Raw genomic sequence first — 21,233 nt, 5'->3', positions numbered from 1 at the left:
GCCGACGACACGGTGTTAACAATCCTATGGGACGTTCCGGTGGTGGCCCAAATATTCTCGAGCTGCACAGCATCCAACACAACCGGTTTCAGCGAAGCGACCGGAGAAACTTCTCATCCGCGGCCCTTTGCCAGCGGTAGCCCGCGGGAGTGAGTCACACGCCGATCCGAAGACGAAGATCGTGCGGTGCCTGTTTTACCTTTCTTCCGTGTTCCTCCGTGCCTTTTGCAAGCCAATCTTCCGACGGTGTGTGGCGGTGGTGTGGTAAGAGCGAAAGGCATCCGACGCTCGAGTCCAGCGGCGGTCAAACACAGCTCGACGCTGACCGAAGCTGAGGCCAAGCTGCTGCACGAAAGGTTGACGATGGTGGTTGTGTGGTGAATGATCTTTGCGAATGGAAATGAGTCAACGGCAATCGATGGTGTGTTGTACGGAGCAACGGCTCTCGTGAAGTGAAAGATCGAACGACGATCTTAGAGAAAAGTGGAGCTAAAAAAACCCCCATCGCATTCCGAGAAGTGACGTGAAAAGTGTAACGAAAGTTGTTTGACGCTGGGTATTCGCCAGCCCTTCTACGTTGGAAAAATCATACCGAGTCTTTGCCGGTCACTCGGTCATGTAATTATCGATCGCAGCCACAAATTTATGTGCAATCACTTTGCGGCCAGATTGAACGAATACTGAAGCAACATACAACATATTCAGGCGAGAGTGTCGTTCAGTGCAGCGATCGCCCAATGTCAGGTGAAAACGGCTGTTTGTGATCAATTTCCTAACTACCTCGCGAAACTCGTACGCGAGGTGATAAACAAGTGCTCGGAAAAGGTCGGCGCAAAGTGTTTCGAGAGAAATTTTACGATCGGCAATGACACACCAAGGGGGCAAATTCATGGAGGTCAAATTGAGGTAAAGAGCAAAACTTATACGGAAAAAAAATCGTTCCAACACATCGCGAACCAACCATTGTGGTAGGTTTCGTGCCAGCTGGGGCACGTTCACCTCTTCGGAGCTAGATAGAGCAGGAAAAACTGGAGCTCTGGTGTGTGGTGTAATAAAGTGGAGTTGTGTCGCGACGGCAGGCACGTCGGTTGGAACCTTCTTTTTGTCCTATTTGGTCACCATAACTCCAACCCCGTTTCTCACACGAAGCATTCGCGGTTACACGGAAAGCTACCACCGAAGGGGATCAAGTGTCAAGACGAAAGAGTTCCGGAAGGCGTACCCTTTTGCGTGTGATGGTGCCAAGCACCTGCGCAGAAGCGAGATAGAGTGTGTGCGTGTGTTTGCAGCGGAGATCGCCCACTTTAGCAAGTTCCCAGCAAGCGGAGGTTCCATTGCAGTCCACCGCAGCTCTTCAGCAGAGAGGTGCCATCATGGTGGTTCATACGAGCAGCAGAATGCAACTGACCCCTGGTGGCGTTAAACTGGTTTTAGCCGTCATGCTTTGCCTGGCGGGTCTGGCCCGGGCGCAAACCATCAACAGGACGCCGCACTTCATCCCGGGCAGTGGGGACATGTCTCGGTTCAGCCTGGCCGAAAATACCCCCGTTGGAAGCGTGGTCTACCAGTTGCGAGGTACGTTCCAGATGATTCAACTCCATCCTAATAAGCAGCCCTCGTTGCACTTTTAATTTCGTTGCATTACGCAGCCACTGCACTGCAAGAGGCAGTCCGATTCCGGTTCGGTGCGCTCCAGAGTTCCGTCAGCGAGTTCCAGTTGGAGCGCCCACAAACCGGCCGGCCACTTTCAAGGTGTTCCGCACAGCTTCATTTCACTTTTCGACGACGACGGCAAGATGACATTTAAGAGACACAGGTCTTCTGGACCCAAGTGGATCCAGTTTGTGGCTCCATTCACTTCAACCCTCCTTTTAAGAGTATCTCCCACGTCCCTCCTTTTAAGAGTAACTCGCCGACGGACGGTCACGGTTCGCTGACGCACTCGATGGGTGGTTCTCGGCGAAATTGACAGCCTTAACAGCCCCAACTGGTCGGAAAACAATGATATATTTCTTTACTACCTTCGCAGTAACTACGTTGGCTTCTTCCGCTTTTCTCCGGGTCTTTCGAAAGCCCGGCCTAAAAGAGAACGGAAGTGGGAGAGTTTTTGTTTTACGGCAGTTGGGAAAATTTTCACTCCCAGTCTCCGCTGCGTCTCCAGCAGTCTACAATTCATGGTCATCCATTGCTTTCCGATGGCATTGTTTAACAATAAAATGGCTTTTTAAGTATCACAACAATATAACATAACAATTTTAACTGAAAAGGCTTACACTGGTTAAGATAATTCATAATGCAAAACTCGTTAAGGATATATTTTAAAAACAATTTTACTATGCAATATTACTGTTTTATCCTATTATCCTTACTTCATTTTCCATCGACAGAGACATTGTAGAATAATTCCCTCAGAAAAATACAAAATCATATCATTAGTACGGCTTTTTTGGCAGGTTGCTTCTCAGGGATTAGAGAAAACATTGACAGACTCTCGAAGATTGGCTATTTCTCTCAAAATGAAGATTTCTTTTGATCCGCTACGGTTTGTTTTGTCAACCTTTATTTAAGACTATTTTGAGAGGGGAGAATGCAAACACTACACGACATTGAGCGCCCGCATCTTCAGATTAACTAGGACGTGGTAAGATCGTAAATAATTCACTCCGACTCGTAAACGAAACGTACCGTTCGACCGACTGCAAAAAAGGTAATTAAAATTGCCGCTGCCGTGCCACACACATGTACAACACGTGTACACATTCGTTACACAATTTTCCACGCCGAGTTTGCCGGCCGAATGTTTTGATTATGGAGAGGAAAATGTGTGCCTTCTTTTCCCGTTTTCTTGTTGTTCGGTCGAAAGGTTAAAGTCGTAAATTATGGAAGAAAAAAAACAGGCTTAATGAAACACTGCTTGCCTGCACCCTCAGTCGAAACGGGTTGAATGTGATCAGTATCATGATATTTTATGATTTTATGCGCAGAAAAAAAAAACCTGTTTCGTTGCAACATCCTGCGGAAATTGATTCCACCGATGAAACCGATACCGGAGCTGACTTCAACCCCGTGATCGAACGGTGAGAGTGAAACAGAAAGCGCTCCCACCCCTCAAGCCCGCGTACACCGAGCGCCAATGTAAAGCAGTTTGGAAATAATCAACCGGAATAATTATGATAATTGCCCGATCGATTGAAACCAGTTAGATCGATAAACAGGGAAAATGGTACGGATTGATCAAACAGGCGCCCCTAACGATCGGAGCGAACCGCATTACGATACGCGATCGGTTCCAGAAAATCCACTGGGTTCCGCGCTCATTAGCCCATCAGAACGAGGTTGAAAAGAAAAATCCTCCGCCTCTACCAGCTTCATCTTCTCCCTCGGGCACTTTCCCACCTCACCCGTTCCGTGAAATGAGCTTGAAAACGAAAGGAAGCCGTTGCATAAGCGCCAAAACAAAACATTCATACATATATATGCGCTGCCAAACGGAGCATTCACTCTCCGTGTCGGTGGCATCTCCGAAGTGGGTCCGTTTTCGAGCATGAAATTGGAAGCATTTTCATCATTTGCCACACCATTTGCCCTGCATCTGGCCTGGCTCGGGTTGTACACTGCTAGCCGTCTGGTAGGTTAGTGGTGTTGGCGTTGATTAGGAAATGGAAAATTGCTCCACCAAACGAAGTGTTAATGCAATTACACGATCTACACTCCTTCCCTTTGCATGGCCGGTCCATCACCACTGGAAAGGGTGTTTGTGGCTCACGAGAGGAAAGGAAAAGATCGCAACGAAACAGAAAAGAGATCTTACACTGTCCGAGTAATTCGGAATGTTGTTTGATTTGCGGTAACGTTATAAAGGAAAGGTTCAAGCGGAGGGCCACACATTTTCCCAATTACAGCTCACCGTAAATTATCCAATCGCAGTGATGCGCAGATTAAAAACCAATCGATCGACGGTTACCTTAATCCAACATAGCTGCATTTTTGTCGGATTAAAATGAAAGGGTGGATTAAAAGAATGCCGTTGGGTCGAAAAATTCTCATAAAACTTCTGCCGTTACTTCAATTGTGGTTTCCATTCGATCGCGCCTCGTCATCAACTGTATGAAAATATCTTCATCACAGGGAAAATAGGGCATAGCGAAAACCCTGCCACCGCTGTTTGTTTCATCAGCTTAATTAGGAATACCTCCTTAAGCCGCTCGTTGGATATGGCTTGTGTTCGTAAGTAATAATGTATTAACGGACTCTCTACGAAAGAAATGATTTGCGACAAAAGCTGCACACTCCGTTGGACCACTGCGCTGAAGGCAGCTGGCAAGGGATCAGACGAACTGCAGGGAAGCTAAGGATGGTATGGAAAATGAAAAATTAAATCCTAAATCGAATAACGGATCAAACAAACAGCACGACGGCGTGAAGAAAGTTTATTGAAAACAGGAGGAAAATAATAAGCGGAAGGAGAGAGAAAAAAACAGCATAAGGGAAAACCGGTTTGCAACTCGCCCCAGGAGGGCAGCACGTGATCGTCGCCACCGTTAGAAACTGGAATGAGAAACGATCCGCTGCGACTGGGTTGATGAGATGAACACAACAGCCTGCCAACATTTGGGTGAACAGCAATCGGTGTCCAAAACGTATCGGATGCCTCCACCATTGGGAGTTATTTCGAACGCTATCACGTGAAATGCACCACAGTATGAAACTCGACCAGCCTCCCCGTCGCAGGAAAGTGTCTGTCAAGTCGAAAATAAGAAAGGGAACGCCATCGACATTGCGCGAGAGAGGAAAACCAAGAGTCACACCGTGGGCGAAAAGTGGGCCACAACACGCAGACAGGCACGAGACGGGAAGCGATTGATAATGAAAATTCGACGGCAAGGGGGTTTGGGAAGCGATTTGCCTGTCGCCCTTGTCGGGTCTGGGCGCGCGAGGTTCGTTCACGGCCAGTCGGACGATCTCGGAAAGAGGTGGAAATTGTTTCTTCTTTTTTATTTCAGCGTCGCTGACGGAAGAGACACAATTACGGGATGAAACCCGAAACGGGGGTGGTCAAGGGGAGGAGGGGGCGGTCACGATGGGCCATGCTTTCACTTGCGGTGTTGTGAATCGGGGAAGTGACGAGGGAAACGAAAAAGCGTTCCGAAATTCCCGACCACGGAAGGAATGCCACCCGGAGAAATCTTTTGTTTCGGATCTACTTCATCTTCGGTTTGAGGGTTCGCGCCAATGGAGTTCCCCCGTTCCTATGTCTTGTAGCTGCAACACCAGCGAGTCTAGTCAAACGCGAGGAGGTTTAGGTGTTTTTCTTTACTTTTTGAAAGCTGCTGGAGCGGGAAAAGTTTGGCCTCTGGTGCGGGGATGGCAAGAGACACAATGGAGTGTGTTTAATGATGCGAAATAAATACTCTACTGTAATGCTAAGCAGACTCTGAAATTGTCAAACCGGACTTGTAGTCGGCTAAGTAGTGACTGTTTGGAATAGAGTATGATATATACGAGATTTATAAACAAAAAATAGAAAGTTAATCTGTACCATATATACGGCATAAAATTTGCATTGGCCCGAAAAGTGTACGTTGTAAATGTTTTACTCATGAGCAATTGTTTTTTTATGAAAAATATGCAAAATTGAAACAAAATAAAATACATAAGGTATAGCATGAAAAATATTCGTTCGAAAAGGAAACGCGTCAATTAATTTAGCTTAAGTTTGGTAGCATAAATCAAGTTCCTTATTTTTTCGAGAATAAAATCATCATTGTGTTCCACAGAAGCATTTTCGAGGAATTTGTTTCCAACGTTCTTTTTTTGTAATATTTTTGTAATATATTTTCTTTTACATATTCTATATGTAGAACATACATAGACGTCTAATTTTTCTTTAAATTTTGAAATTTTTCATCCAAAACTCACTTGTTAAAAAACCGATGCTCTAACCCTCGTGACCACTTTCATGGCAATTGAATCAAATTGAAATTTAGAAAATCTGTTTCAATTCCAATCCGGTTATGTTTCCTTTTTTTTTAAATTTTGCAACTTGTGCTAATATCTAGAAATTTGTACCAACACCTTTTACAACATCATCCCTTGTGCGTAAATATACAATATTATTCGTTTGAATTCAAACTGCAACGTCCTATAGCCCAAACCTCCAAATCAATGGTACAGGTCCTGGTATAATATTTTGAAACAACATTGTTCCGCTAAGGGTTAAGTTGTGCAACTGAAAACCATCGGTAGGTTTTGTAAACCTACCACTTTCCCATTCCAGTACATTAGTTTTGCCATTCGGACATCCCAGCTCGAACATGTTTGACTTCAAAGCCATAAAGAATTGAGATGAAGATTGGGCATTAATTAATCAGCCCTCAGCGCATGAACTCCCGTGAGTTTCTGCCGAAGCTACCATCTTCAGCGTTATGAGCGAGGGTAAGTTCGCACAAATTGCTCATCATGCGATCGCCGTTGCTCGGGTTGTTTACAGCGTCATCCATTAGGCATCTTGAAAACACTTCCCGCTTGGTGAATCTCGCCTCGGACTGGCGGACGGAAAATTCGCAGCCAATTCGTCTCGCAGTCGCCGAAAACCGAAGAGAAAAACCGAAAGTGTGTGCCCGGTGATGAGTGATGATGGGGATGATGAAACGCGCGATACAAACCGTCCATGTTTTCACCCCGTTTTGTTTACCATGAACTCACCTCGTCCGAACGGCGGCTGGACTGCTCGGGTCCAAAGTTGCCCGGAGCTGAACCGATTTGCCATGCGGTGAACGCTTAGACTTAAAGGTTAGTCGCTTGGATAGCCATAGCAGTCTTGCTGTTGGTTCGCTACGAAACCCCCTTTCTTATGCTTCACCACTTGTTATGCCTGTGTGTGGCCTTCAACGTGGTTTGTTCTTCCAACTGGAACGCGCGCTACATTCTAAGGGCTTGCGGTTCACTTGAGCTTATGGTCAGCCTGGAAGGCAGGTCCCAGTCACCCGGTAACCGACGGTCAAACCTTGATAAAGTGGAGCGTTTTAAGTCTTGCGAGCAAGAACTCGTAAACAAACCTGACACGAATTCTAGCTCCATGCACATGAGCGAAGGTTAAATTGACATTCCTTTTTTGGGAATTTAGATCGTTACACAACGTACCATTACCGCGAGTGGCGAGCTGAGTTTCGCGGGTGCAACCATTTTCCTTCTCATTGAACTCAGTCAAGGTCGGGCAAAAAAAAAGTTCATTTTATCTCTCGCAGACGACGGAGTCCTCGGCCTTTCCCAACCCGGCCTCGAAGGGAGTCACACCTGACACACCTTTGCAGACGAAACTAAACCATGGGCTGCTCATGCACGGTCTGCAAACACACGTCGCTCTGGAATACCTTTTGCTGACTTATTTATGCAGTTGAGGGAAAAGAAAAACGATTACGAACGTCTAGCTTTACCCTCGAGTTCCCACGATCCATTCAGCCGAACTAGGCACTGTGACGGCTCGATCTCTGTGGCACGCAACTTCCTTATTCGAAAGACTTGCGCTGGCGTGAAGCGGGAAACCTCCCATATTGCGACGTTGGAATTGTACCACTCGTGATAGAAAATCCTTGGCTATCTTCCGTCACGAATCAAAAACGCATCTTTCAACCAACTTCCCACCATTTTACGCACGTTGCATTTCTTTTCTTGTCGACCGAGTTCGTTGCGCGTTCGCTCGGCGGCGGCACACTTCACTGAAAACAATACACACGATTAGTCACGTGCCATCGAGCAGACGACAGCCCGACTAAAGGCACTTCACACTTTGTCCCGTCACGTGTTTTTCGGGTAGGGGTTGTGGATGGCTGAGTAGTTGGTTATGGATTGGCCGATGTGGTGTTGGGTTGTTTCTTATGCATGCATGAAGAGGATCAAAATTAACCGTTTTATTACATTCGTGATGGGTGGTATTTACGCTTGAGTTATGACATTCAAACTTCGTCTTTCGAATTCGTCATTGGTAAGCCAAACGTAGCATCAAATGTGTTGAGTCAAATAAAATTAAAGAGATCTCATATGCATTTTTCATTGCGAGTTTAAGGCAGAGCAACCATCAACGATCATAATCAAAATCAGAATAATTTATTTGCTTCATTTAAATTAAAATCAATATGAAACCTTTAACCTTATCGGCAATTAAGTAACAACTTACAAATTTGTGAATGTAGGTATACGTGAATCTGAGCATTTATGATAAAGAAAAGAACGAAAGCAAATCAAAATACAATTATACATTTTCACTGTTTAATAATTTTTTGCCTTTGGAGAAATGACTTCAACATGTGGTTTTGCTATCTTCTAGACTTGAACCACAACTTTGTAACATATTTAAAAGCATACTCAGCATTTCTAGCACACATTACAACACTGCACCAGCATAAGCGAATCGGAAACGCACTATGCCACCAAATCGCTGTGCAAACCAAGCTGCGATAAACAACCCATCCCCGCATGCGACCTCAACACATTTTGTGCCACTTCTCATGCGCCAAACGGTACCGAGTGGTGCAAAAACAAAACAGAAGTTACGTGAAAAAATGCACATCAAAATTCAGCACAACTCGCATCCATGCGAATGAATTTTCCCCCCATCAGAGTACTTGAAAGGGGTGGAAGCTAACTTTCGACTCTCTAATCTGTTGTTTTAAGAAACGTAAACGCATAAGGGAGAAGATTCGTAAGTTCGACAACCGATGGAAACCCTAAAACGGACCAATGTGGTCAGAACAGGTTTTGCTCGGTATTCTTCGCACGTTTTTTCGCGCACCACTGAACCGTTCTTCACGTTGCTGTGTCGATCTCATTTCTTCGAACCACAACATCCGCCCCGAAGCCATCAGGTTTTATGGACCGTGCGTTCTGAGGGTGTGCCATTGGTCCCCACCGGTACAACCCGGTCGACCGTAAAACGCTGGCGAATATCTTGCGTCAATCTCTGCTCGTGCTAAACGGGCCGCCAACCAAACAAACAGCGCATATAGAAAGTATAATCGAGCGCCAGAATCCGTTACACCGATGGACAAACGTTTCGTTTTTATGAGTTCTAATTTTTCTCTCTTCCCGTTCGTCCGCAGGTACTGACCCCGAGGGAAGTAAGTTACGCTTCAGTATCTCCGGTCCGGTTTTTAGCGTCGATCGGGACAGCGGCGTCGTTCGGTTGCGGCAATCGCTGGACCGCGAGCAGCAGGACACGGTGGAGGTGATCATCAGTCTTACCGGTAAGTCGTGGTTGAGGTCCAGAAAACTCTAACAAAACATCGTTCAGGAACTTGACGACATTACCTTCAAACTTAAGCGAAGGAACGTTATAACCTTATCTGAAAGATACACCAAAAATACTTTGGAAAAAACAATTTTGTATTTTAACACGTTTTCAATTTTGTCTACGGCCAACAACCCCAGGTATGTTATGAATTGTGTATAGAAGGTGAAGGGGGTGAATTTTGGACTTTTAAATTCTATAAATTCGGTTCAGATACTCAAGGCACCCCGAAAACTGAAACTAAGGTACATTACAGTATTATTATTAAAATCAGAAAAGAACCAATGTTACACAAGTTTATGCATAAAATTCTTTCCATACGAAATTAATCACATACAAGGAAATGCTGGTCGCAGACGTAAGAGGTAAAATTTAAAAAAATTAACGTTGAAAACAATGTTTTCCGACGTGCAAGAACTTAATTTATTCCAGGACGTTAAGACTTCCAGGAGCGGAACTGATTTTGCGTTGATTGATAACGTTGTGACATTTTATACGTAATAGCGAAAATAATGTTATGCATTCGACATACTTTCGATTAGTATGAAGTCTCTTGTGTCGGGCTAATGATTAATAAGTATGAACTGTTAATCTTTTGAAATAAAAAACCAACCCGGATGGATGATATCATAAATATCGGAAATGTCACTTTAGGCATGAAAACACAATTTCACGTCTGGAATTCAACTTTTATCTTATGCCAAACATTACAATTCGCCACGCATATAAAATTTGATATTTTCACCATTGAATAACGAGTGCATGACAACGGAACTCATTTCATAAGCAAAATTCATGCAAAAAACAATATTTTTTCACAATTGAGAGCCGTAAACATAAATAAGTACTGATCACCTGATTGGTGTTTGTCGTTCGTCCTCCTTAGATGAGGGTATCCTTGGCACGGAGCCAAACACGGTGTCCCTGCGGCGGGAGATTCCGATACGGGACTACAACGACAACCCACCGGTGTTCGTGGGCCGCCCTTACAGTGCGACGATGAGCGAATCGACGAAGCCAGGCAGCAACGTAACGGTAGTTCCGGAAATCGTGGCCACCGATCAGGACGAAGGCATGAACGCCGAGCTAACGTTCAGCTGCTACCAAGACCCAGCCAAAGGAGCGGACGACATCTGCGAGGTGTTCACGGTGCACACGGAAAAGATGGCGCAGGGCAAGTTCGGTGCCTGGATCGAGCTCCGGCGACCGCTCGACTTCGAGACCCGGCCGTCCTACGTCCTGACGATCCAGGCTCGCGACGGATCGCCCACGAACGCACTGAAGGCGTACGCAACGGTGGCGGTGACGATCGTGGACGTGCAGGACCAGCCGCCTGTCTTCATCAACGCACCCTATTCGGCCACCATCCCGGAGAACACGGTCGAGGGCACGCGCGTCCTAACAATCAACGCGACCGACGGCGACACCGGCAGCCCGAACCCGCTGATGCTGATGCTGGAGGGCGAAACGATGGGCCACTTCCGGTTGCACTACATCGGCCATCCCCGATCGGGAGTAGCGGAGCTGGTGACGACCGGAAAACCGCTCGACCGTGAGGACCCGACGGTGGCACAGAACGGTGGCGCCTACACGTTCACTGTTCGCGCGACGGAGTTGATCAACGGCGAGCTACCGGGAGACAGTGCCAGCTCACCGATCACGATCGTGCTGACCGACGTCGACGACCATCGGCCAGAGTTCAACCAGCCCACGTACGAGGTGTCGATCCCGGAGAATCTCGAGCCGGACACGCCACTGCCGGGCCTCGCCATCGTCGTGACGGACCGCGATCTCGGCCCGAACAGCCGCTACTCGCTGGCCCTCCGGGACGTGCGCAACTCGGCCGGAGTGTTCGCGGTGGCCCCGACGCACGGCGAGGGCCGCACGCCGGTGGTGGTGAAGGTACTGAACGCCTCCCGCCTTGACTACGACGTGCCGAACGTGGACGACAAGACGTTCACCTTCGAGCTGGTCGCGTCCGTCGATGGAGAGGAACGGTCGAGTGCGACGGTGACGGTGCACCTGCAGGACGCCAACGACAACTCGCCGGCCTTCCCGCAACCGAGCTACTCGCTGACCGTTAGCGAGAACGCCCCGCGCGGCTTCCTGATAGCCAACATCAGCGCCACCGACCACGATGCGGGCATGTTCGGGCAGCTGCGGTACGTGGTGAAAGGTTTCGGCGCGGAACTGTTCCGTACACATCCGACCGAGGGCGGCCTGTACGTCGAGCGGCCGCTGGACTACGAGGAGCAGAAGAGCTACAGCCTGGCGCTGGTGGCCACCGATGGCGGGGGGGCGAGAAACGAACGCGAACGTGTTTGTCGACGTGCTCGACGAGAACGACAACTATCCGGCGTTCGAGGCGCTGGAGTACACGCGCACCATTCGCGAGGGGGCCACCGAGTTCGAGCCGCAGTTCTTTGTCCGCGCCACCGACGCCGACGGGCCGCAGCAGGGTGGAGGACGGGTCAGTTATACCATCGAGTCGGAAAACAGCATCAGCGGGCACGTGTTCACGGTTGACCGGGAGTCGGGCGAGATCCGGATAACGCGCCCCGTCAACTCGATGGACACCGACCGGGGACAGTATGAGCTGCTGGTAGTCGCTACCGATCACGGTGTGCCGCCTCTAAAGAACGACACGCGCGTCCTGGTGCGCGTCGGCATCTCCGGCAACCAGCGGCCCATCTTCCAGGGACACTCGGTCGCCGGGCGCGACATTCCCGGACCACCGTCGTACCGGGCGACAATCCCGGAGAACGCCCCGGCCGGCACCAATGTGACGCAAGTCTCGGCGACCGATCCGGATGGGCTGGACGATCTGCTGAGGTACAAGATTGTCGGTGCCAGTGATAACTTCGTCATCGATGATCAGTGAGTATTGGTTCTAACATTCTCAACGGCTCGGATATAGGGATCGTTCCCTTCCGAGACCGTATACTTATCTGTAGGAAAAATATCTAGTACTCTCTTTATAGATTGGTATGACCAAAAACGGTCGCTGTGCCACGAAAGAGGAATCAGGGTTCACCACCATAGGGCATAGATACCAAACGAGAAGATGATTCGGGATAAGGAAGATTCCCGAATGTGTATGTCCTTTGATGATGGTCTCAGAACTCTAAGCCTGCAAATATCACCTTCTGTGATCTACACGACAATTAGCCGTTGCCTCAAGAAGATTGTGGAAAATTTTGGAAGAGAATGGATTTCATTTAAATGACTCATGATTCTCTTAGCCAAACAATTATTCTTCTAAAGGACAAGGACTAAAGGGGGGGGTCCGCGTCAACCGAGCGGTAGCGCCGGTTAGAAAATCGGCCCATGAGCGCCGGGGCTCACAACCTCGACGGCGTGGGTTCGAATCCCAACCGAGACCGGACCCTCCCCTGTACGAGAGGACTTGACTATCCACGTACACATAGGGTAAAAAGTCTCGTAAGCCCTTAACGGGCTGGCATGACCAACAAGGTCGTTACGCCAAGAAGAAGAAGAAGAAGAAAGGACATTGGTAATTTTCCTGCTATGTTTTTAGCATATCTGGCCTTCAATTTATCTTTCGTATTGCCTTTTGAAGTTTTGCCCAATCGCTTCACAAACCTGATCGTTTAATGTAAGCTTCCATGTTTTCCTTGTTTTTGGAAATGGAAGATAAATGGTTCTAAACTTGTTTTAGGAAAGCTTTATGTAAATATACTTTATGAGTTTTAAATTTGGCCTTAATCTTATCTGCATAGACAAAAAATAGAACTGTTCTGTCTCACATAAAATCATAAATGATTCAAATCGATAGCGTAATATTACTTCGAGTAGATCTAAGCTTCCATCGTTTATGTTTGAGGCCATCAAAGAGGTTGCACCCTTAACCCTTCATTAGGTTGCAATATATAAATTAATGTTCTGTACAAGACTCATCAAAAATAGAACATTCCATCTCAGAAAAGCTTCCTCCAGCTCACAAAAACACTTCCCTTTTGCAGTACGGGACTCATCACCGTTACGCGTGACGCCCGGCTCGACCGGGATACCAATCCGGAGAGCTACACGATCGTGGTGAACGCAATCGACGCCGGTTTTCCCATCCCGGAGACGGCCACCACGACGGTGCATGTGAAAATTCAGGACATCAACGACAAGCCACCGCGATTCACGCAGCAATCGTACACGGCTTACGTGTCCGAGCGTAGCCCAGTCGGTGCGGAAGTGTTACGCGTTGTTGCCAAAGACACGGACCTGGACGCACGGCTCTCGTACGCCATCGTCGAACCGATCACGGCCGTCACCAAGGGTGGCATTCCGCTGCTAACGACGTCTTCCTACGACTACCGACAGGCGTTCCGGATCGATCCGCAGGATGGTACACTTTTCGTCAACAGTACGCTCGATTACAACTACGCGGCCGTTATAACGCTCACGGTGGAAGCGACCGACATGGCGGCGCAGGTGGCCCCGGAGAGCCAACGCGACCGGGCTGAGGTAACACTGTACATCCAGTCGTTTAAGGACACGAACCCACTGTTCCGCAACAAGGGCTGGTCGACGGTGCGTCCGAAGATCGAGGTGAAGGTGAAGGAAGAGTCGCAGGTCGGTTCGGTCGTGTTTCGCATCGAGGCCGACGACCCGGTGGCCGACGTTCCGATCACCGACTTTGAGCTCATGATGCCCGACGTCGACGAGTTCTTTGCGCTCAACGAGCGAACTGGCGAGATCACACTTCGCCGACGCTTAGACTACGAGACCTACAGCAAGACGACGATCGACTTCGTCGTAAAGGCGGTCACTAGCAACCGGAAGCGGCACTCCCTGGCGTACGTCAACGTGACGATCGAGAACGTAAACGACAACTCACCCGTGTTCGAGCCGGAAGGCAACCAACGGGCGACGGTGCTCGAGTCCGACCGGTTCCCGCACGTTGTGGCCACCGTTCGCGCCACCGATCGGGACGCCGTCCGCACCGACCGCGACACCCTCCTCGGGTACAGCGAGGTGCGCTACAGTCTGTTTGGATCACACTCGAATCTCTTCACGATCAACAACGTGACGGGCGAAATCCGGATCGCACCTAGACAGTCACTCGACCGCGAGAAGCAATCCGTGCTGAAGCTGGTGGTGGTTGCTGAGGATGCACCCGGCCGGCCACAAGAGTCACGCAAGGCCACCATGGAGCTGGTGATTGACGTGCTGGACGTGAACGATAACGCACCCATTTTCGGCCAACGCTCCTACACGGCCGTCATCCCGGAGAACGTGCTGGTGGACACGTTCGTGATCGCCATTACCGCGCACGACCCCGACGAGGGTTTGGGTGGTGAGGTGCGCTACGATCTCCTCAACGAGGGTGAAGCAAACGGTAACGGTCCTTCCCAACCCACGATTTCCCTCCACCAACAAACAAACTCGTTAACCCGTAGCGTTTGTTTCCTTTCCAGGGCTTCTACAAATCAACGCGAAAACGGGTGAAATCAAAACGAAGGCGATGCTGACCGGCAAGGGACGTTCGGAGCCGTACGAGCTGGTGGTGAGGGCGCAGGACAGCGGAAGCCAGCTGCCGAAGCAAAGCTCACTGTACAATGACGTCTCCTTTACGCTGTACATCGGTGATATCAGTGCGAACGACGGCATTCCCTTCTTTATTGCGCCACAAGTCGGTCAAACAGCTAACGTTTCTGAGGTGAGTTTGGACGAAAACTTCTATCCGGAAAGTGAACGCGCTCCGGAGATGCATTAATCGAGAGGGTTGGCCTCACATCTTCCTAGAATAATATGTTTTCTGTTTCATGGAAGGCGATGCAAAATTACAAAACACAAAACCGAAACCTCAAGACTGATTTAACAACACTTTCTTGTCAAAACTTGTTGTTGAACTTTGATCATTAATTTTAAATCAAGGTCCATTAGGTTTGTCCCTTATTGCCATTTTTTTTAATCACCAGCTAAAACATTTAAAAATGAAGTCGTAGGCTAAATCGTAACATTATGTTCTCTACCATAACAGAACGCTACGATCGGAGCGCCTGTGTTCCAAGTGATCGCAAGCGATCCGGACAGTCCAGCAACTCCAAGTGGAACCCTGCGTTACCGCATCCAGGCGGACATCGAGGATGCCAAGTCGTTCAGCATCAACTCCAAGACGGGACTCATCACGACGACGCGCACGCTCGATCGTGAGACGAAGGCTGCCTATAACGTCATCGTTGAAGTTAGCGACATGGGCGAGCCGCCACAGGCCGCAACCGTAGTACTCCGCATCAACGTCCTGGACATTGACGACCATGCGCCACGCTTCGAACGTGAGGCGGAGGCGCAACCGCTGGAGTTGTCGGTGCTAGAGGAACAGCCGGCCGGTACGGTGGTGGGCACCATCGCGGCAGTGGACGAGGACACCGGTGCGAACGGTGCAATCGACTACGTGATCGTTGAAGGCAACGAACTGGGACTGTTTGCGTTGACACGCACGGAAGACAACCGGGCGATCCTTAGTACCACCAAGCCACTCGACCGCGAATCGTTGGAGTTGGTCCGGTTGACGGTGCGATGTTTTAAGCTTGGATCCACCGACCAGCTCACTGGCATCGAAGCGTACAACCGATTCGACCGGTCTCAGCGGCAGCTTGTGGCGCGAGTGGTCGATATTGACGATCACGCGCCACGTTTCGAGCGCGAAAATCAAACGATCGGCATCCGACACAACGTGCCCATCGACACTCCGATCGCAAGCAGTCGCGCACTGGATGAGGACCCCGATGCTCGCCCGATCCGGTACTCGATCGAGAGCATCAACTTTGTGCCACAGTTCTACCGTCGGGATAACCATACCGAGGACTACACCAGCGTGTTTCGACTCAATGTCGACACTGGTGAGATCAGGACGGCCCGAGCCATGTCCAACTTCGTCGATGGGTTCTTCCAGCTCGCCGTCCGAGCGACAAACTCAGACCGTCCGGCAGGTATCAGCGAGACGCAGATGAAGATCTTCGTGATCCGGGACAAGTCATTGCTGCGGTTTGTGTTTGCGAAGCCCCCGACCGAGATCAGCGCCGTGTTGGACCGGTTCGCTGCCGAAATGCAGCACCGGCTGGCGGATGCGAACTTGGAACTGTCGGTGTTCGACGCGCAGGTCCTCAGCCATGCGGACCACAGTCTGGACTTTAGCTCGACCGGATCTTGCTTCCAGCTGACGCGCCATGGGTCAGCACTAGCTCCGACGGAAATGATGCGGCTCATGGACAGTGCCGAGCTGAAGGATGCACTGGCCGAGGTCTACCAGCAGTATTCGGTGCAACGGATCGACTCGTGCGCCGTTGGAAAGAAGGTACCTTCCGGGGCATTAATCGCTTCTTCCGGCACGTGGCTCGTCATACTGGCCGGGCTGATCGGGTTCGCTGCATTCGCGTCCACCATGACCGCGTGCTGTTTGGCGAAAAGGTAAGCCATCGTGCCGATCCGCTCTCGGTTAATTCTTCTTCTTCTGCCTACAGTCATTAAATTTAACAGCTCACGATCAGCTAGTAATGTTTGCTAACGCTTTTAATTTTAGATACAAAAGTCAAGTGCGATCAACGATCAACTCGCAGCGAATCGTTGGATCCGACATTTACGGTAGTGCCACCCCAGTCCTCTACACGGAACCGATCTACGGCGCGCTGTGAAGGACTGGCACACGTTGAGCGTGACAACCAAACGGGACCATTTAACCTCACGGACGAACCGACCGCCCAAAACGATGAGAAATCTGTACAAAGTCAAGTCATAGCATAAACTCGTTTTCTGTCGTATCTACTTCGATGTGAGACCGCATTAGGTGACGCTGGGGCTTTTTTACATGCTGGTGATATCATATTATTCTCGGCAACGGCTCGAAGACCCAAAGCAGTACTGCGAAAACGGGAGTCGGTCATATTTATTTTACTTCTAAAGGAACTTTGTTATTGTAGGCTTTGCCTGCGTTTAGTTTTTTAAACAACAAACGACAGAAAGGAGAAACAATCGCACCGGCAGAGGTTCGGTACGCAGTAGTTTACCTCTTTCGCTCCGCACCACCACGTGCCAAACCGAGTGGACTGTTTTGTTTTCGGGCGTTCGCAAGGAATCCTCTTACCCTGCTGAGTCCAAGAGCGCGCGCTGCCTTTAATGTATGATGTAAATAAATAGTTAGAAATGAATTGAAACGTTTGGAAGAAAGAAAAATATACAAACTGCCAGGTTTTAAAAAAAATCAGTTTGAAACGATGAAATCAGCTTGAACTTTATCATCCGAAATATGCTACATGTAACGTGGAAAGCATGTTCCAGGATACGGTGAAAATGTAATAAACTACATTTTTTTAAACGTCTATATTTAATTCTATGGTAACAACAGTTTACAAGGATAAAGTATTTTAATTTGGAAATAACTTAAAAAAATATGTAGCTTCCATAAGACTCGGTAATGGTTGTCCAACAGGTTCGTTACAAAAGCCTCCTTTATATAATGAGAACTTTAGATAATGGGTTGCAGTGTCCGAAAAAAGCTCTACAATTTGCCCGTTAATGGCTTACTAGACTTGTTCCCTTTGTGGACATGGACATAATCAGAATTCTCAGACAGGGGAGATCCTCCAATCTCGGTTGGGATTCTAACACAGACGTCGAGGTGGTGAGCCCTTGCACTGATGGACCGATTTTCGAACCGATGCTACCGTCCGGCGGATCCTACCGAACTACATGAACTTCAAGAAACTTAAATATTAAAAATTGTAGAACTTTTGTCCGACACTATACCACAATGATACAAGATTCAGACATGTACATAAAAGACGAGTTAGCGTTCTATGCTAGATTATATTTCTTGCAAAGAATGAACCAAAGATGTTAACGTGGAAAATTTCTACTCCCGCTGCAAGGAATCAAAACCTCATCAACAATTTTTAAACATATTGTTAAGATCCTTGTCTCGATTATATCTAATGAACTTAGACATTCATTGGCAACGTACGAATATATAACATGTATATGAATGTTATTTTTGTGCAGGAAAAATATCGTACTGACCTGCTTCCGAGCCCGCTCAAGATCACTGACACAACTCACGCCAAACGCGCGAGTTTCATCATTGATATTATCTACATACGATCCGAATGGTACGACAGCTAATAGTAACTCCATCATCATGGGTTTTTCTCGATCATTTGGTACGGTTCTGCCATAACCAATTTCACACATCAAGCTTTCCATCAACTTCAACCTCGTTCTGCGTACTTTGTAAAGTAATAAAAAAAAACATTGATATATGTTACAAGATTAAAAATAATAAATTTTATGTTTATGGAACTAGTTCGTTCCTTTATTTATTGTTAAATCAAATGTTACAAATTGATGAGCGATGAATAGATTCACCCTACGCTTCTATCATTAACGATACCGGGAAACTCCAGCCGTGAATTGAGACATTATACATTAACTACGGGATATTCCTGACCGGTGTGATTTATACAATGTGGAAGGGTCGTAGTTGGAAACATTTAATTTCTGTTTCTTTTTTTTTTATTTTGTTTATGTAAGAAACTTCTCCTTTCTTTTCCTAAAACATTCCACAAACGTTGGTTGTACCGAGAAGAATGCAATTCACTAGACTTTGGATCTCACGATCGTACAGACGGGTTAGAAATTATGTTGAGACGGTTAGTGCGCGCACCGGGCCCACATCCCCGGAGGTCGACAATATTCCGCGTCGTAGCTTTTGGCTTCTAGACATGGTGTACAGAGATAGAGGGTTACTAGGTGCTCAATATTTCACTACAGGCTAGCTTTTACTTTGCACCGAGGACACATACATTTGGTAAGCTAAAATTATTCAGTTGGGTTTGCTCGATTGAAAAAGCACGAAACACATTTATCTACAACGCACTTGAACGACGAACAGGGAATACGGAGGGGTACAGTTAAGTGAAAATGGCGGATGAGCCTACTCGTATCGAAATCTGATTTCCATACTGCCTTTTTCTGTGTATTTGTTTACAGTGCTCTTTACCTAAATTGATCTTGTTAATCAGTCAAACAATAATCTAAATAATTTGGAGACATCTCTTATTTTCGCCAACCAGTTGAAACTTAGCACTGAATCGCTTACGACAAATTTTTCATAACATGATCATTTTTCTATTGCTTTCAGTATCCAGCTCCTCCACTGCATTCCATTTGCTGTAATAGGAAGGAGGAGGATAGGACCGTTTACGTTCGAAAAGGAAATGAATTTGTTACGTATTAATCAATTTCCCGACGCTTATATGACGGGTGTGAATTGTTGATGCAGAATAATTTCAAGGACTAAAAAGTAACATATAGGACGCTAGTTTAAGTGAAGGAACTGCAACTGAGTTTTGAAAAGAGACACCAAATCATAAAATACCGATGCTACCACATCAGTCCCTCAACCTAATGACACTACTTTGTCCGGACTACTGGGACAGAAATACTCGCTCGACAATCGCACAACCTATGAACCATGATTGAACGGAAATTAAAAACGCCTCACTAGTGGTAACGTATAGCTCGGGACGACCTTCGCTTAGATGTACATCATTTCGGCCATGGTGGACATCTTCTTAGGGATGTACACGAGCGTTTCGAAGTAGCTGGCCATTTCATCGATCGTCACATCGCAGGGCATTGCGTTCAGGCGCGCCTGTTGCGAACATGATGCCGAAGCAGCCGTATTGGTGGAGACGGCAAGGCCATTGCTGCCAACCGCAGATTGGTTCGCCGAGGAGGAACTACTGCTGCCCGAGGAAAACGCGGGGAACAGTGGTGGACCGGAGTTCAATCCATCACCATCTGCCACAACGCTTCCTAGCGATCCCGGGCAGGGTCCGCTCAGCCCGCTGCTGGCCTTATAGTTTGCGTCCACACTGCTTCCGTCACTGTCGAGCGATGAGGTACTGTTAGATTTCTTCAGCTGCCGTCTGCGGTTCCGTCGCGCGTTGACCGTTGAGCGGCTCAGCTGCTGCCACGTTACATCTGACGGGCGCAAGGCACGGAAACTGGTGTGTGAAAAGTTGGGGCCCTCCTCGAACTGCCGCAGCCCGTACAAACCGGCCTGGCCAAGCGATAGCTCGTTGCACTGCGTTATCAGTAACCTAAAGTCGAGCAAATCGTCGCTAGCCTCATTGGCAAAGCATTTGGTGAGATTTGTCTCCGAGAGGGATGGCTTCAGTGGTGCGCCACATGCAGCCGCTGGCGTAACCGTCGTTGCTTTTGCCTCATGCAGCTTTCGCAACGTTTGATGTACACATTTACCGATGTTCCGCAGCATGGAATCGCGCACGATCGCTTTGCGTTCCGTGCGATTCTTGTGCTTGAAGGTAGGTTGATTACGAATGCTGTGTTCCAGGTGCAGCGAAGCACTATGTTTACCGTGAGCCATTTTATTAACGGTGGCCAATTGTATGCTTGTGGTCGGTGTGAAGGGAGCACGCTCAGCACCACATTCGCAGCGAGATCCGAAAATTTTACGAACCAGCTGGCGGTCCTTCTGACGTGTGCTGCTGGAACAATCCAGCTCGGTACGGAAAGGGTTCTTTCCAGCGCCACCGGACGAACTTTTAGCACCAGCGTACAGTAGCTCGAATGTTTTCACGGTATCCTCTAGCTTTAGTTCTTCGTCTATTTCCGTGGCCATTGTGATACAATTGTTTATTGAACACTGAAAATGTTAAATAAGGAAAAAAATATGGTCAATTCATTTGTAATGTCTTGTATTATGTATTTTGAAGCAAATGTTCAGCAATCATCAGCATACTCACATTACATTAGAGACCAATAATAATAGTTTTAAAATAGTCTTCGTTCTTAGCAAATCTTTCCTTTTGCAACTCGCCAGGATGTTTCTGTAAAAATGAATATATATTTTTAGGATAGCTCACTTTAATTCTCCCATTAAACCGTACAAATCCATCTTGGGAAAAAT

At 47.9% G+C, this 21,233-nt stretch overlaps 2 protein-coding genes across 2 annotated transcripts; one reads left to right on the top strand and one right to left on the bottom strand.

Annotated features, from left to right (window-relative positions):
- Positions 1-1,373: 1,373 nt before the first annotated feature.
- On the top strand, positions 1,374-16,938 carry LOC131281423 (cadherin EGF LAG seven-pass G-type receptor 3). Its single transcript, XM_058310754.1, is given in 8 exon segments — positions 1,374-1,575; positions 9,099-9,242; positions 10,173-11,578; positions 11,580-12,163; positions 13,270-14,639; positions 14,719-14,960; positions 15,285-16,714; positions 16,827-16,938. Coding segments are annotated over 8 exon segments (5,490 nt in total).
- A 2,591-nt stretch (positions 16,939-19,529) lies between these two features.
- Positions 19,530-20,963, bottom strand: LOC131294837 (uncharacterized). Its single transcript, XM_058322885.1, has one exon. The coding sequence runs from the start codon at positions 20,943-20,945 to the stop codon at positions 19,836-19,838; it is 1,110 nt and encodes a 369-aa protein (XP_058178868.1). The 5' UTR covers positions 20,946-20,963; the 3' UTR covers positions 19,530-19,835.
- Positions 20,964-21,233: the final 270 nt, after the last annotated feature.

The sequence above is a fragment of the Anopheles ziemanni genome, chromosome 2 (assembly GCF_943734765.1).
Source record: "Anopheles ziemanni chromosome 2, idAnoZiCoDA_A2_x.2, whole genome shotgun sequence".
Lineage (NCBI taxonomy): Eukaryota > Metazoa > Arthropoda > Insecta > Diptera > Culicidae > Anopheles > Anopheles ziemanni.
This window is presented reverse-complemented; position numbering and strand designations above follow the sequence as displayed.